This window comes from Solanum tuberosum, unplaced genomic scaffold (genome assembly GCF_000226075.1).
Source record: "Solanum tuberosum cultivar DM 1-3 516 R44 unplaced genomic scaffold, SolTub_3.0 scf00189, whole genome shotgun sequence".
NCBI classification, from domain to species: domain Eukaryota; kingdom Viridiplantae; phylum Streptophyta; class Magnoliopsida; order Solanales; family Solanaceae; genus Solanum; species Solanum tuberosum.
This window is the reverse complement of record NW_006239113.1, coordinates 365007-383898: the sequence shown is the minus strand read 5'-3', so window position 1 is coordinate 383898 and position 18892 is coordinate 365007. Positions and strand designations below refer to the sequence as shown.

Sequence of the window (18892 nt, the reverse complement as noted above, 5' to 3'; positions counted from 1 at the left end):
AAAGTTTGAAAGTTTGTATTTAAAACTTTAAAAGTATAAATTTTTAAGTGTAATGTTCCTAATTTTTTAATTTTAATAAAAAAATTATAATTTATAACGGTTGGACCCGGTTTCCGGTCCGGTCCGGTCCAGTCTGTTACCGGTCCGGGACGGGTACACGGATTTTTTTCCGGAATTACCGGTTCCGGTTCGGTTCCGGCCCGTGGTGCCCGGTTCCGTTCCGGTAGTCCCGTTACCGGTTCCGTTGCCACCCTTACGTGTGCCTATCATATGGTACAATCAATCACATTTACTAAAAATGACAAACTTATACTAAAGATAATACATCACAAAAATCCATCACCTTCATAGTACAAAACAAAAAAATCAACAAGTAAATAGCAAACTTATTCTTACATAACATGTGTGGGAGGAAAAGTTTAACTAGACTACAGAATCCATCTAAGCTAGAATAGTGCACACATATTACACATCAATTAGGAGAAATCAAATTCCAGTTTGATGTTTAACCACTTCGTCTCACAATATCTTCTCAATGCCATCATGTTTCGAACTGACTTACCTGCAGAAAACCATAGATGGAACTAAATCTTAAATATATTCGATAGGATCATAAATGATTCTGATAAGACATAAAGCTTTAGAAACACACCGACGAACAAGGCCAAGAGTGCTCAAGTCCAGTGAGAAATCTACTTGGCATATTGCAGGAAACCCTCATGATTCAGTGAGTTATCTTAGCCAAGCAGCTCTTTCTTCCATTTTTTGCAACGATATCTCCTCGACTTAAGGAATGGCAAAGAAACGACTCAGCCCCATAGACCCCTGAAGAAATAAGCTGAAAGCAATAGAAGATAAACAAGATGTAGACAGGTGAATGAGGAAGTGACAATTATCAGCAGGAAGTTTTCATGTTAAAATTATAAGGCTCAAAGTTTTCAAATCTGTCGGTCTTACTTACATCCTTATAATATTATTTAATCAAAAGTCACCAGAATCAGTACGCTGTGTTCAAATTAGAAACTGTGCTGGATTTTTGTGGAGTTTAGTTCGTTGAAAAATATGAAGCAAAAAGGTCTTTTTTTTGTTTTGACCCAACTTGTTCGACATTGAAACCAATATTAGAAACCCACAAGAAAATTGTTTAACCCAAAAAGCAATGAACTAACAATTGAGCAAATGTCTCTCTTACACCATTTTTTTGTTTGTTTTTTATAACCAAGAAATCCTGAGAGCCAGTGGTGCACAGTTTGAAACTTGGTGATAATGATCCCGCCATTCTACCCTTCTCCACTTAAATATCGAACCTGTGACGTGCACTAAGCTCTTACCACTAGAACAAACCCCTAGGCCTCTCTCTAATGCTATTCTCAAGGGCAATAATTTCTAAATCTATCAATCAACAATAAACTAATTAATTGTATCCCATCCCATACTCTAAGTCTGAGCTAGCCTTTCTTCTGTTGATATTCAGATGGCTCCTCTCAATTTTCAGTAGCAAAGTTACCATCGAACTTTTACGCTTATAATAAAAAACTGATCTTTTAGCTTTTGACATAAACTCTTCAATGTAAATGTTAACTACTAAGGATCATTGTTTTGATATCAATAATTGTTTTCAGTACACATAGGAAGCAACATAATTCTCAGTCACACTTTTCACAAGAACAGATAAAAGAAAGCACAAAAGTGAAAAGTCATGTTCGAAGTTAATCTTTTCACAAGAACACATAGAACAAAGCAAAAATGACCTTAGACTTCATCTTAAAGATCATATGAGCTTGAAAGCACATCCTGAAACTAACAGACATAGAACTAAATGCGCAAAAATCATATACTCAACATAATATTTAAGCTTCAACATGTTACATGTTTATTGGACCTCTAGAATAGAGACCTACCTAGATTCTCCAGAAACAAATGTTAACATCTAAATCTGAAGGTCTTTATTTCTTGTTAAAGTAATGGGAAAGTCGTTATGTAAACCACTATGGACAAATAGAGTTTCCAGCAGTAATGAGGTTCGAGAGCTTTACCTGTCAGTACACTGCAGACCTTCTTAGTTGCTGGGTGGGGGGAGTAAGAGCCAGAAGAAATGGTGGAACATGATACCCTCCTGTATATGGTGGACTATTTGGAGAGAAAGAAACAAGAGGTGTCTAGAAAATACTGCAGAATCAGTGCAAAAGATCAAATGGCGTTCTATGAAAACTTTCTTTTTATGGTGTAAAGAGGAGGGTATAGAGGATGCTGGACAGATTTTAATTTTTTTTTTCTTCTTTACAAGTTTAGTAGCAGCTCTCTTGAGTTGGTTTTTTTGGGTCAGTGATGTAAATCTTTTTGGTGGTTGCCAGCATACCCTCATTGCTGAGGAATACAACTTTACCTTTATCAAAAAGAAAATTTGTGCTTGCAAAATTATCTCACCGAAATACTTCATTTCAGCAATTTTGCGTATATGTTGAAGGTTCCCTTAAAGGAATCATGATGAGTAGCAGGTCTGTCACGGTGCAATTATATACACCGCTTTAGTAGAAACTAAAACCTTCTTTTGGATGTTGAATAATGCAGGCACCTAAGGTGTTAAGCCATTCAATAGAAGATTAATGCCTCCATACATTAAATGGATGAATTTCTTATTGTAAAGCAAAATAAATGCTTCACCCTGAACCTCTCAAAATCATTCCAGAGCACAAATAAATGGATGATCTTCAGGCACAACTTTACTCATAACGGATACTATGTTGAGGACAGCGCAGTATTATAAGCAATGGAGACTGACCTTCAAAAAAATCAGCCATTATATGTTTCCTTAAAAGCACGCACAGAGAAAGTATGATGCATCTCATCAATATGACTTATTTTGCAAGGCATTTATGATGATAAGGAACTGAATGATCAGAAATTAATAAGAATGAAATCCATGGAAATGTCTTGATCTGCTAGCATCAAGTGATGGGTCGAAAACATTTGGATCAACATGGAGATCCATTCATTTCACTGTCGACCCATTTAGGAACAACCAGAGCAACAAGTTCCAGTATTGAAGGGTAATATACTTGAGGCTATAGACTATGAATCTTCAGCATAACCCAGCCCATCTCTTAAAGTTCAATGCTGCCTCTCTCTTTTTCATCTGAGATTCTGACTGGAATTTTGGAGCCTTCCCCTTGTAGAGTGTTTTGTGGTATTTTAAGAAGAGGGTGCGATATTTATACTTGTCAATAAACATATTACCTTTCTCCATCATCTCTACGACTTCAATTGCTCGAACAAAAAAACCACCTCTAACAAATGTATAAAGCACAGCATCTAACAGTTCCTGATCAAACTTCATTCCACTAGAAAAAGCAAGAGACTTCATTTCACCCCATATTTCCGTCACCTCGACATATTTTCCACCAATGGCAGCATAACCTGTGACCAGGGAATGAAAAGTTTGTGCATTTGGAGAATGGCCCAAACTCCTCATCTTCTTAAAAGCCTTTTCGGCATCTTTCATCAACCTCTTTTTGCAGAAGAAGTGAATTACATTATTCCAGTCATGAACTCCATAATCTACTTTTTGCCCTTCCTTGATTTCATGCAAAAGCGTCACCATTAAACTAGCTTCACCTCCTTCTGAAGACCCTTTCACCAATTTCTCAAATTCTTGATGACCAGCTCTTGGTATCTTAGCCTCTTTCATCTCCTTGAACAGGTCAAGGGCCCCTTGAGAGTCCTTCTGTATCACCCTGGACTGGATCAATACTTCATAACAGCTTGCATCTATCTGAATCCCAGCTTTACGAGCATCTCTAAGCAGTGATGCAACTTCCCCCGCTCGACTCTCTTTACAGTATGCTTTCAAAAGAGATGCATAAACAGAAGAACCAGTTCTAACACCAGCCAATCGCATTTCATCCAGAAGGTCATGTGCCTGATCTAACCATCCAAGTGAAATACAAGAGTTTATCACATGAACCAAGGCAGAATCATCAACTGAAACTGGAGAATCTTCTTTCTCTGCCTTAATTAGAAATTCTGCAAGATCTTTTGTTCTCCCAGCTTCTAAGAAAGCCTTTACCAATTTAACATATAATTTCTCAGTAGGCTGGAGAATACCATGTTCAGTTGTAATAAATTCAATTTGCTTCTGCAACTTAATTACCAAGACATCAAGTAAGTTTTTAGCAATGGTCTGCAGTTTTGAAAACTTTCTGTCCCTACAGAGATCTTCATATGATACTAAACTTTCTGATTCATCTGGCTTTCGATGATGGGCATCCTCAGGAAGAACATTTGAACACAATGTATCGCTACTTCTAGAAACCTCAAGAAGCAAACTAGCTATACCAAGAGAATTTTTAGCTTTCACTGCCTTGCGAAGCATTTCTAGAACCATGTGGGATGTAGATTCAAGATCTCCAAACTTCAGAAAGCATGAAAGCAAACAATTATAGAACTGACGAAACTGCATCTCCGTCACATTAGGGGCCTCTTCCATGTCTCTCTTAAGCTTCTTGAGCTCCTCCTTTCGTCCGTTCTTCTCATAAATATGAGCCATTATGATTAGTAAAGTAGCATCAGCTTTCAAGTTGATTCGAGGCATCATGTCGAGAAGCTGCTCTGCTTTTCTAGTGGTTCCAAACAGAAGACATCCAGCTAAAGCAATGTTGAAACAAGTGGCATTAGGCTTCATGAAAAGCAGAAATTCGTTGCTCTTTTTACGGGGATCAACTCTTCCGTCCTGGAATAAGTAACCTATTTCAAGGACCAATTCAACAGCAAGGTAGGATCCAGTAGAGGTCTGTGACATATAAGCCAGGATTGCAGACCAAGCACTCACAGGTGGATACTTCTCTGTTTCCACAAGCTTCCTTAAAAGAGTAGATGCGGGAATAGGTGATCCACATTTGGCAAAAGCTAAAGAGAGATATATAAGAGTATTCCTCTCAAGCAAGTCATGCTTGTTCTTCTCAAATGCTTGTTCAACCAAGCCATAAGCCCTGTCCAGCTGTCCAAGATCTGAGCTTTCAGCACTGGCTGCTAGAAGTTTATTAACAATTGATTTTCTAGGAAACCCTTCCATTTGCATGTGCCTCTCATACACAGCCCATGCATCATCAAGTTTATTTTCATCAATATCATTTTCTAACTCTTCAGACATTTTACCAAGGTCTTGAGCCTGGACAAGGATTGTCCCAGCAATGGTAGAAAATAGAGCAGTCTGAGCAAACACAGTGCGGTCGACTCCACCCTGAATCTCTATGTTGCCCCAAAAAAAGCCCACTGACCGATTGACATTCTTACTACTCCAATCAGACTGACTTGTGTGTCTGAAAACTATATAATCACCATTGACAGCAAACAACCGAAGCAAAGAATAAGGGAAAGCTGTCATCCTAAAGTTCAACTTCTGGAGAGTGATCATTTTCTCCAAGTAGTATTTCTAGCTCTTTATTTCATGCTGAATGTTGGCTGACAAAGGAAATACTATTAGAGATTAGTTAGTAAGTTCTTTTTCATTTGTAAAAAATATTTTACTAAGTTTTCTGCCATGCTAACCTTACCTCAGGAATGGACGACACTGACACAGATATTAGAGCTATTTTGAATTCATGGATTTCAGATGCTACAGTTTGATGGCGGGAAATTGAATTTGGTTGTATGAATCACTATGAATAATTAAAAGGATGCTATATGAGTTGATTTCAATTTAAGGGGCTAAAACTTGCAATAGAATGATAAATATTGCACTTTTTATGTCAGTACTCTTTTCTTCTTCTTTTTATATAAAAATAATATCTGTAAACAGATTAACATAGGAACCAAATAAAAACACATATTAACTTGTAAAAAATATCATAACGAATCATACAAATTGGAGTTAATTTCTTTATGCAGTGAAAGCAGACACCGAGCTCGGCAACTCCAATTCAGAGTTCAGGTTCTACCACTACGAAGCATGCTAAAAGTTTGCACAATAAATTGATTAATAATAGACCTTTATATAGACTATTTATCCTTTTTCTTCTAATATTAAGAAGGTTTGAGAGTAACTAACATGGGAAGTAAATAAGAATACAAAATTAACTTCTGAAAAAAACTCATAAATAAGCATCTTGATTCTTTCTTTATGCAGTGATAATAGTCAGTGACTATGACAACCCCAATTCAGAATTAGTGTTACTATTAGGAGTATGTTGAAAACCCGTAATATAATGACAAAGATTACACCTTTATGTCCTTAAACTCCTTGTTTTCTTCCTTTTCTATTAAGGATATCTCAGAATACTAACTAGTGTTAATTAGATGGATGGTCACTCAAATTATGGAAAAATTATTCAGTTCAGTCGCTTTTGTTCTTTCTGCAACAACAAAATCACTCATATTTTGTCAATTATCCCACAAAATTACTCATTCCGGAAAAGTACATTTTCTCGATATCCCACAAAATCACTCCTACGGATCAGCTTGCTAGTCTCTCAGCTATCTATTCCAAGACGATGAAAACAAATTATCTATCCAAGCAAAACTGAACATGAAATCGTACAACAGTAATTAACCGAAGAATTCATGTCACATGCATTTCCTCAGGTCACATCCCCCTCACAATCAAAGACACGTGGTTCTGGTGTTTAAAGCTACAGTATGAAAAACCAGATACAGATTTGAGTAAAGATAGAAAAGAATTTGTGTCTAATCCAATTGCACAATGGAATATGCTGTCAGCACAATGGAATAAAATTAACTTTATTATCCTATTATCTCCAATCAACTCAATATCCGCATTCACAATAGATCAGTATTTCTGTTTCACATGAGCAATTCAGACATCCACAGCTTAGTAACTAAAACCTCTACGGCCGTCTATAAGAAAAGAACTTGAAATCGAAAAAAGAAGGCGAAAAAATCCAAAGAAATCAAGAACCCCAGTAAGACAATGACAGCACAGTCTGGCTGAGTGCTGACAGCATGCCAAAGAATACCATAGCTTAAGAAAGAAAGCCAGACACCAACAAGCATAATAACCCAATTGTTTCCCAATATCATTAGCCACTCCAATAACAGTAACAACTGAGCACTAAATAAACAGAGGAAGTGCTTCTTCAAGTGATAGAAAACAATCATTTTGTCATAAAATAGGCAAAACATGAGTGTTTTTACTGAGTAATCTTCATAACTTTAATACATACCCAACCCAGTACAATCCCACAAGTGGGGTTGGAGAAAAAGAGGAAAATATATGCATACCTTACCCCTACCTCGTAGTATAACTTGGATAACCATCCAATTAGCTAATAAAAATGCATATTAATTAGGGAAAGCCAGAAATTGAAGGTGATTTCTCTCTTTATGTAGTAACAAAAAGAACCCAGAAGGGAAAAATCCTCAGTTCACAGATTCTTGTTTTACCACTAAAAAACATGCTGAAAATCAACAATGTAATGAGCAAAACCGCACCTTTTAAGGCATTTTTTTTCTTTTTTTTCATTTTCTACTTTCAGAATACTGATTAACAACTCATTGGGGGTTGGGGGATTAGGCCAAAAGAGAAAAAGGGAACTCACCGGTCGATTTTTTTTTTGGTCGGAGAGAAGCAAAGTTCGCCGGAGACGAAGAAAGAAGACTGTGACTGTGTGACATAAACTTGAAGTTGGGCCTCTCCAACGAGAATAACTTTGGGCCAAAATCAAGAGGATCATTTTGCACTTAGGTTCTCTTTTGGGCTCGTCTTTAGTTTTTGTCTCTCGTAATAGAGAATTTTTCGTAAAACGTAAGTTTATATTTTATATCATAATATCTCATAAGTTATGTCATGACGTGATTATTGTTTCTAAAGAATTCATATCGTACGAAATATAAGTTTGATTGTTAAAAGACAAAAATTAAAGATCTCTATTTGAAGCGTGAAATATACATTTTTATTCAAAATCAACGTAAATAATAATAGAGTTGCTTTTAGATGTGCAACTTAACTTTAATTGGTTTTTTAAATTTATTTAACTTTAGTTGAATTTTGATAGACTTTAAGCCCTCCACCTGAATATCTCAAATATGAATTGTCAAAATTGAAACTCATCACTATTTAAGATATAGCCAAATTATATAATATTTAATATTTAGCCGCTTTTAAAATCAATTTCAAATTTTTGGGATTAAAGTAGAAAACGAGGATGAAGTTACAAATTTTATATATACGAGTATAAAGTTGGGATTATGAAGTCAAATTTCAAATAAGAAGTTTAACATATTGCTTGTATAGTTTGAATTTAAGCTAGTTAAGTGTGACATTGATATTAGCTCATACATAAAGTTTGATACAATTGTGCAACTCTTTATAAGTTTATATAGCCAAAATACACACTATAATGTATATGTATACACCTCTACACAACTTATATATAGTATATATTTTGGCTATACTAATAAATTAGTTGATCGAACAGTATATATACGTAATTTTCTTTAAGAAAATTATCACTACTAATAAGCTATTAGCCTATTTCAACCCAACTAATTTCAATCCAAATAACTTTTGGACAGTCAATGACCCATTTATTTATGGGAAAATTATGCAGAATAGCAAACATTTAGCCTATATTAGGTATTATAACTACAGTTTAAGAAAATTGTAATTTGCGGCTACAATTTTTTCAATTCTTGCTATTCACCTGATTTGTATAAATTCAGAATTTGTATAATTCAGTTCCTGATTGTATATATCTAGAATTATGTATATGATTTGTGAAAAAATCATAATAAATTACCATGTTTGTATATTGACAAGCGAAATATACAAACAGAGTTCTGAAAAATTCATAAATGTAGAAATACATAATTTATATAAACTTACTTGTATATTCGCAAACGAAATATACAAACGGACAGAAATATACAAAATCGCAGCCCTCATAGCAAACAAAACTATAGCTATGAAGTGCAATTATCAAAACTATAGTTGTAGAGCCTTATTATGCCTATTATATATTTGCTATTTCTAAAAATTTCTCTTTATTTATCAATCCCGCTCATTTTAAAATGTCCAGAGTATATAGTTGGCCAGTAACATTGTGTTAATATAATTTCCATACTAATTAAATCTGTAGTACCCTAATTATACATAACTTTCAGCATGTCTCAACTGACCATAGAATTTGCCGGGAGTAATTAAGCAATTAATTAAAATGGTTTAACATTTGTAACATGACCAAAAGCATGGTTCCATTTTTAAAATACATACATGTAACTCTTGCTTTCTGCGATAGATTTGCATAATAAATTTTTTCCAATATTTGTACAAACATAATAAAACCATCCATTTTGAATGACACTTTTTTTTATTTTTGGTCATTTTTGGCAAATTAAGTGTGTGTTACCCTTTTTAATTTTCTTTAAAACACCTAGCTAGGTAGAGAGAGGTTGGTAAGTTGTAACTAGTAAGTAACGAACTCTCTTTAAATTTTCTTGAATCCATGATCTATCTTTGGTTCCTCTGATGGTGAAGAAGATGTCGACTTTAGATCTGAGCGGATCAAAGAAAAGGAAGAGGAATAATAATGAGAGGGTACTATTTAAGTTCAAGAATTTTGGTGAACAAGGGTTTCCTACAGAGTTTATTGGGTGCAATTTTGACCAAAATGTTAAACTTCTTTTGGAATTTGCACAACAAGAAAATGGGAGTATTTGGTCATTTCAATTGGAAGTTCATAGACATCCACCAATGCATGTGCTCCTATTTGTTGTTGAAGAACAAGTTGAATTGTCCCTCAATCCTCATTGCAAACATTGTCAATACATAGGTAACATCGTTATTCGAGAATTATTACAAGTTCACGTGAAGTTTAAATTCTGAATCTGTCACTGAGAAGAAGATTAATAGTATATTTGGAACATGTAGTGATTAGTAACTTCATTTGTTAGGTTTGTGTTTGGTGAAATTAAATCAAATACTAAGTGAAATTACTAAAATTATACTTTAAAAAATCAAAAATTTGCTTAGCATGACTTTATCTTATACTTGCACAATTCTCCTCATCTTAGTATTTTGCATATTCACTTAATACTTGTAGAATTCTCCTTTTGAAAATTTATCGACATACTACTTTAATTTGTTATAGCAGATAACTTGTTATATTGATTATATATTATCCCACTTATCATAGATCGTCAATAGTGATGGAGCCATTAATTCTTGTTCAAAACAAAAGTAAGAATTGATGCATGACTTATTAACATAAACCATTTAAACCTACCTTAATTTAATTCAACAAGACCATATGATGACATCCATACACTATAAATCGAATTCTCTTAATTTCTTCATATATTTACCTTTTCAACTTATTTAATGAAAAAACTAGTTCTGCCACCAATCGACTATCGGTGTATATATAAAAGTTAAACTCATCAAGTACTTATGCATGGCCAAAATGTTACTCAGGATGGGGCAACAATTTGATGTGCAACAAGAAATACCATTTCCTATTGCCTTCAAAGGACACAATTGGAGCTTGTGTAGAAGGAGGAGGTGGACAAAAATACAAATACAAAACAGATAGTAATAATATTATTGGTGGAGAAATAATTAAAAGTAAGTTGAATTTGATAGAAATAGAAGGTCATATGATGCATGGTGTGTTTCATTCTAATGGTTTTGGGCATTTGCTTTGTGTCAATGGATCATTGGAGACTCCTACTTCTTCTGACTTGCCTGGCCACTCTATTATGGACTTTTGGGATCGACTTTGCATTGGACTTCGTGCTAGGTTTGTCATCATCAACTTAACGATTATTCTCGTTTCATTTTATCTGACGCTGTTTAATTCAACATGAAATTTGACAAATAGAGAACTTTAAAATTTATAGTCTTAAACTTGTTAGGACATATTTGTAATCAGGGGTGGAGTTAGAGTGCCGCAATTGAGGTTCCTTCGAACCCCATTGATGATAAACTACATACATTATATATACAAGATCAACAAATTTTATGTAGTATATGTTAATTCCTTGTTTTCTTCCCGCGTTTACTTTTTTTATTATATTTCAGCTCTACTACTGTCAAGTAAAATAGAAAGTTTAAAGTTACTTTATTTTGAAATATAGAAAGGTATCTTCCGTTTTTAAAACATTATAAACAAATGTCACATAAAACGAAACAAAAATATATTAGTAATGGTTCGAACTATTTTGCTATAATAGTGACATCTTAAACTATGTGTTCAATCAAGCAGACATCACATAAAACGATACACAAGGAGTATCTTTCATGGTTTTGCGCACCACTTAGCCTTAATCGTCATAATAAAAGTATTTGTCTGAATTATATATCCTTCATTTTCCTTTACATTTGCACTTAAAGTCATAAACAACTCCTTACTTTTTCGAAAAGTCAACAACTTTAGATTACCAAAACGACTAATATTTGAGATCGAAAACAATAATAATTTCTCTATGTTTTGAAGGAAAGTAAGCTTAAGAGATATCTCAACAAAGAAAGGCATGGATCTAAGACTACTCAACACATTAGCCTATGGTGAGCCATGGTTTGGTCGATGGGGTTACAAATTTGGGCGTGGAAGCTTTGGTGTAACACAAGAAACATATCAAAGTGCAATTAATGCCTTACAAAACATGCCATTAGCCTTATTAGCACATCATCATGTAGGGATTATAAATATTAATGAGATATTAACAGTGTTATCAAGGTACCAAATGTTATCTGGTCACTCATTAGTCACACTTTGTGATGCCTTTCATTTCATGTTGGAGCTCAAATCAAGGATTCCAAAGGAAAACAATCTTACCTCATGTTATCCAGGGCTATTGGTTGACACCACTTGTAGATGGTCACCTAAACGCGTTGAAATGGCTATTAGGGTTGTTGTGGAAGCCCTAAAAAGGGCTGAATTGCGATGGGTGTCTAGGCAAGAGGTTCGTGATGCTGCTCGTGCTTATATTGGTGATACAGGGTTGCTTGATTTCGTGCTCAAGTCATTAGGGAATCATATTGTTGGGAAGTATTTGGTTCGTCGATGCTTAAATCCAATAACTAAAGTTTTGGAATATTGTTTAGAGGATATATCTAAAGCATTCCCTAAACAAGATCAAGGTTTTAGGGTTAATGACTCAAAAGGGAAACAACAATACAAAATCACATGGGTGCAACTTATGAAGGACATATACTTCTTGTACAACAATATTCTAAAAGAGCATAAGGGATTAACGTCAAATTACAAGGGAGTTTTTGCTACAATTCCAACAGCTTCTAGAATAATCCTAGACACAAAGTACTTCCTCAAGGAATATAAAGGGGTATCAGAGCCAGATTCAAGAATTGAAGCAGACAAATCCAAGATTTATTGCGCGATTATGTTGGCAACCAATGATGGATTTGGTGTAGAAGAAAAGGTAATGACCCCATTTGAGTGTTTCTTAATGAGAAATGATGTCACATTTGATGAGCTAAAAATTGAAGTTGAAAAAACTTTTGGGGATATGTATTTGGGATTAAGGAACTTTACCACAAGATCAATTAACAACTTGATGAGCCCAATTAGTGGAATAGAATTGGTGTTTAATGTGATGAAACCAGGAAGCAAGATTATTTTAGGAGGGGTAATAATGTCAAATAATGATGATATTAATATTAATGGAGAGATATTTGAAGGAATTAAGAATAATATTATTGTGAATTGTCTTTGTGGGACTAAAGATGAAGATGGTGAAAGGATGATTTGTTGTGATATTTGTGAAGTTTGGCAACACACTAGATGTGTTAATATACCAAATCATGAAGCAATTCCAGATATATTTCTTTGTAATAAGTGTGAGCAAGATATCTTACAATTTCCATCATTACCTTAGATAATTTCTATCAACAAAAGAAGAAAAAAGAGAGGATATAATTATATATGTTTACAACTATTTATGCATTACTACTATTTGAGTTGGAAGAAATGTTTTATGGATATAAGAGATATATTATTCTAATATCTTGTTGAAATTACATGATATTATATATATACATCTATCTTGTTTGATTGTACATGTACAATACATGTTATGCATTGACGAAGTTAGAAATTTCGTTAATGTTCAAAATTTTATATATATACACGTATAAAAGTGATTTCTGACTTATATACGCAATATATTTTTTGTGTATACATATAACGTACATTATAATAAAGGATGTTCAAGTGACTATCTTTCGATTTGTGCGAATCTACAATTGATATATATTTGTCCCTTCATCCAAATTCAATTACCGATATTAGCCTAAATCTATAAAACTTATATATTGATCATGTATATTTTTATTTAAATATAAAAAAAACTGTATATTTGCTGATTATTTTATAAACCAGATCACCTAAAGACGTTGTACTATAATTATCTCTTATAAAATATCTACATCTCTTGGTTATTGTGGATGTCATGTAAAATTGTACAACAATTAGATCAATAACTAAATAAAATTGCAAATAATAATCACAAAAATGAAATTACACAATTGTGTATATATATAATTAAAATTAAAATTCCACAATAATTTTGTTTTACAATTTAAAACAAGCAAGCATATAAATATTACACTTATCAAAATAAATAGGGGAACTAAATTAAAAGGACAGTCACGTACACTAAGCATCCTGCATTCACTTAGGGTCCGAGTTAAAGCAATATTTTTGTTTCAATCTTGATGTTTCATGATTCAGTCTTATGAAGACTAAAAGATGATAATATAGAAGAAATTCCAGATGTGACAAGTCCAGCCCAAAGAAATGCAGCTGGAATATACATCAAGTTTAAGAATTTATGAAACTTTGAGTTATTATCATTATAAACAATTCTATTTAAATCCATAGTTGCACCTAATGCTGCACCAGCTCCTATTGCTAGTATCCCAAATATAATCTGCATCAATTTCAAAAAAATATATATTAATCTCTATGGGAAATACTTTTACATGACATTTTATTTTTAACGAGAGTCTGCTTGATTATTCTTTGAAACTAAACTGAACTAGATTGAATCTTCTTATGTCAATATGATGAAAAAGGGGGAAAGTATATAAATCTCATACATATAGGGGCTAATTACATCATATCCCGGAAGTTTCTCCAATTACAAAAATTTCGAATTTTTCATTGTTCTATGATACATTTCCTGATTGTCTGATACATTGCAAATGATACATTATTTAATGGGAGGAATGTAACCGAGAGGGGATAGAGATGTATCCTAGAGGGAATATTGATGTATCTGAGAGGGGATGGGGATGTATCCGAGAGGGGATAGGGATATATCCGAGAGGAGAATTTTGTAATATTTTTAAATGGTAGGAATTTTAGAGATTATGATATCATAAGTTGTGTATTTATGTAATTTTTCCAAAAAATATATTTTAAAATAATGATTAAAGTTTACACAATTTGAATCTCGAAAAGCGAAAAATGTTACATAAATTAAAACATAAGGAATCATTAACTTGTAAACTTTATCTTCTTTTCTTTTTTTAACAACATAATTCCAAACCCTAATGAGAGTTGTCAAAAAGGGCCGGCCCAGCCCCACCTATCATATAAAATGGCACATCTAAAATATTATTATACGTAAACTTTTCAGCGTATGAAAAGAGGGAAATACACATGCAAGAAAGAGAGTATATAGTAGGTGCATGAAGTAATAGTATGCCAACTATTACTATTTGAGAAGTATATTTTGAATAAAGTTGTCAAAAAAGGCCGGACCAGCCTCACCAGGTCCAAGCCTCGCAGGCCAAGGAATTTGAAGGGCTAGGGCGGGCCGGCCCTTCATTTGGAAGGGCCTGAAAATGCTCAACTCAACCCAACCCTAGAAGGGCTGAGGGTTGGGGCGGGCAAGCCCTTCTTTTTATATATATTTTTTATTTTTTTTCTTTTCAAACTTATAATTTTATAACGTCAAGAAAATGAGAAGATTTTCAAATCAAATATGGCAAACAATGGTGTTGTTTCAATAACACTAGCAAAAAATTTAGTGTAATTAGCATGTATCTCGCATACCAGATATGCGAGTGAGATAAGAGAGTGACAAGCAAGATTGGAGGGAGGCGAGGGTGTGAGATTTGTATATGTATCTTACATACATGCGAATTTACTTTGATAGAGTGTATCTAGAACAAATTAACCTAATTTTGAGTCCATATATTCCGAGATACATGTATCTGGGTACGAAGATTCATAATATTACAACATAGCGTGTATTCAAATTATTAGATTATATACTAGTGAGATTATTGTAAATTACTCTTGAATAAAAAGTTTTGGCCCATGGGCCGACCCAAACCCAGCTCCAATCAAGCCTCAAGGGCTTATAAGCCCTAGTTTTAAATGAGCTTGAAAATCCTATCCCAACCCTACCCCAATAACGGGTAGGGTTGGGTCGTCCCCATGGGCTAAGCCCATTTTGACGGCTCTAACCCTAATAAAATAAAAAAAGTGGGTGGTGTGTACGTTAGACTTTTCTTAAGCGGTGCAAACATTTGAAAAAGTGAACAAATAAATAAGAAAAATATAAATGTCGATAATAAGTGATATCATCATGATCATGATGGAAATTAAAGGTCGTTCGGTTGCTACAACATGTTATATTATACTAATATTATAAATATTCACTTAACAGTATCAAACTATGATAAATTAATTTTTTTAGGAGAAAATTAATTTCTTGATAATTATTCTAATTATATGGATACTTACCTTGTCACCATAGAGTTCAATCTGTCGAAAAACCTTATGATTTATCATAGGCTTCTTTCTTATGAGAAAATATATTGCAAATGGGATGTGCAACAAATTGTAGACTGATCCTGCTATCACAGCAAAAAGTGTATAACTGCAATAAAAAAAAAACACATCATGAGTTCGGACAAATTTAATAGCGGTAATTCAAACTATATGTATTCTTATTAAAAAATTTATTGAATACACATACAAAAGAATCCAAAATTCAGTTACTAACATTTGATGTCAACAACATATTCAATATAGTATATCACAACAGGGGTTTGGAGAGGGATAAGTGTATGCAAGCCTTATTCTGATTCTATCTTATAGAGATAGAAAGATTGTTTTCGAAAGACCCTTGGCTCAAGAGCAATAAATCAAAACAATTATGAAAAAAGGAAATATGATGATGAAAAAGACACACACAACTAACAAGAGAAACAATACATGACATTCATGAAAAAAGAAAAAGAAAAATGATAATACGACGACGTCAGACATGATGCTCCAGCCTATCACTCAACCTATCCCGCAAAGGATACAACCTTAAATAGGAGGATATGAAGATTGCACATATTCTAAAATTTAGAATTTATAAATTCAAATTCTGACTCTGCCTATAAAGAGTGGAATATGATCATAGTGTTTTGACTACATCTTTTGAATATTAGAAGTTCATAATATGATATTTTAAATTCTGGCTCCATCTCGAAATAATTTTGATTACCTGTATGAGCGATAATAATCATATGTAAGTCTAGCTCCATTATCAAAAGTAACTACACTAGTTTGTAACACACTCCATGATACAAGAAGAGTAGCACTTGTTATAACTCTAGCGCCTAATGTAATTAATGGTATTTTTGATGATGAAGAAGAAGATTTTACATCAAAATTATATTGAGGATAATTTGACATTTTAATTTCCTAATAAACTCAAAATTAAGCTTTTAATTCTATCATATAATTCCCTAATATGATGGTCCTTTTATATATACTCTCTACAAGAAGCTTCAATTATTAATTTAATTACTTTTTTAATAGTCATATGTTTTGACCCAAAACGTCGATTAAATCGGAAATTGTCTTTTTGTTTTCTTAATTAGTGCATGTTATTGTTGGATTATTGGGAAAAAACAAATAGATAGTGTATTAGATTGTTTTATTTTCTTTAATTTGCCGGCCACGTATGTTAATTGGAGTACAAGTTAATTGGTTCAAGGTTTTTACATTATTTTGATGTTGTGGGGGGCTTTGTCTATTTCCAAGATGATTTAATTATCGTTGTACTCGTAACTGGATTTACAATTAAATATCTAAGGTCGTTAGATTCATTGATATTCGTACTCAACACATTACTTTTGTTTGTACGTCCACCAAAGATATTGTATGCTTTTAGCTTTAGCCAATATGATTTTAGAAGGAAAAAAAATATTTAATTAGACAAATATTCAGTCATATTTACTAATTCTCCTTATAATTTGAAATAAATATAAATTGTCTCACTAATTAATACTTTAATACCAGATTTCAGGTCATGAAATATACTTAGATACATGTATTTTTGCTACCAGATACATTAATCGGGTGAGAGGCGAGCGAGAGAAGGAGAGAGGCAAGCGAGATAGAAGGGAGGCGAGTGAGATAGTCTATGTATCTCATATACAATCAAGTTATATACATGTATCTTGGATACCCGATACATTATAAAATACAGATACATAGAGAGAGAGAAGCGAGCGAGAAAATCAGATACACGCGTGAATTCACTTGGATACAATGTATCTGGAATAAATTACACCTAATTTTAACTCCATGTATCCAAAGTACATGTATGTAGATGTGCCAGATACATGTATTCGAAACTCAAATTTTGATAAAATTCATAATATTGTAAATTCACGTGAAGGGAAGTAGTTTACTCCTAAACTAGTGAAATTTATGTGATTCTATTAAGACTTGTATCCTCATATACCAACAATTTGTTTCTTCCGTATTTTATCAATATGAAATTTCCTTAGAGTATCATAAAACCAAATATAATTTTCCAATTGGTTACTGGCAAATGTTTAGTAGTTATATTTTTATAGAGTAAATTTTAGGTTTAGCAAACATAAAAATTATATTTGTATGTTATAGCTATAGTTTGCATAATTGCGTTTCATAACAAACTTTATATTTGCTATGGAGCATCAGATTTGTATAAATTGTTGGCAAACCTCTTGTTTGTATAAAAGTGTAGCGATTGTATATGTATATCAGTTAGATAATTGTATATATGTAACTACTATGTATATGTATCAATAATTGTGTTTGTATATCTGCATAAAATTTGAATTTGTATACAATTGAATCGAAATAAAACATTTGTATATCAAATCTCTCTCTCTCGCTTTATAATAAAGAGAGAGAAAGAGAGAAAGGCAAAAGAGAACTGGGTAGGGGAAGATCTATATTTGTATAATTATAAGTGTATAGGACGAAAATATATGTATTTGTATTTGTATATACAGTTTTCTCTCGCTTTATACAAACACAAACGCAATTTATACATTTGTGTTTGTATAAAGTGAGAGAGGCGAGAGAGAGTGGCGAGCGAGATTTGGGAGAGTAGCGAGCGAGATTCTCTGGGGAGAGAGGCGAATGACAAGTGTTTGCTACGGATTACAATTAAATGAAACGATGGTTATAACATTTAATTTGAATTAATAGTTTGCTATTTTATACAATTTTTCCAGATTAAATAGGAAACTTTCTAATATTTCAGTGAGAACCTATTTCTCACCATGCATTTTTTTTATTGAGTGGGTTCAATGAAAAATGAATGAAAAAAATCATATTTCATAACACAAAATTTTTATTAATTCACAAAGAAAAAACATATATTTCTAATAGTGATATGTTAAGGTATTCCTATAGAGTAATATTTTTTGAACCACAGCATAATTAATATTATTATGAGAAATCAATAAATATATCAAAAATGTCAATATGAGATCTTATTTTAATTTGATACGTCAATTGTCTTTTTGTTATCTTTAATTTATTCCGTTTATTATTGGATTCTTCGATAGTACGAAAATATTAGTTGCCGGCTACGTTAACAAAAAACAAGTTATTTGCAACCATCCAAGTCA

General features: G+C 33.0%; 2 protein-coding genes across 4 annotated transcripts; one reads left to right on the top strand and one right to left on the bottom strand.

Annotated features, from left to right (window-relative positions):
* Positions 1–321: 321 nt before the first annotated feature.
* Positions 322–7665, bottom strand: LOC102595022 (pentatricopeptide repeat-containing protein At1g03100, mitochondrial). Of its 3 annotated transcripts, none has more exons than XM_006354966.2 (4): positions 7554–7665; positions 2037–5460; positions 653–838; positions 322–562 (listed from the first exon to the last, which is right to left on the bottom strand). In XM_006354966.2, the coding sequence occupies exon 2, from the start codon at positions 5411–5413 to the stop codon at positions 3083–3085; it is 2331 nt and encodes a 776-aa protein (XP_006355028.1). In that variant the 5' UTR covers positions 5414–5460; positions 7554–7665; the 3' UTR covers positions 322–562; positions 653–838; positions 2037–3082. The 3 variants fall into 3 exon arrangements, with proteins under 3 accessions (XP_006355028.1, XP_015167631.1, XP_015167630.1); XM_015312145.1 differs by having other exon boundaries at positions 653–825; XM_015312144.1 differs by lacking the exon at positions 7554–7665 and adding an exon at positions 5553–5986.
* Positions 7666–9493: 1828 nt separating this feature from the next.
* LOC102594689 (PHD finger protein MALE STERILITY 1) lies at positions 9494–12849 on the top strand. Its single transcript, XM_006354965.1, has 3 exons — positions 9494–9785; positions 10427–10751; positions 11448–12849. The coding sequence occupies exons 1-3, from the start codon at positions 9494–9496 to the stop codon at positions 12847–12849; spliced, it is 2019 nt and encodes a 672-aa protein (XP_006355027.1).
* The last annotated feature ends 6043 nt before the right edge of the window (positions 12850–18892 follow it).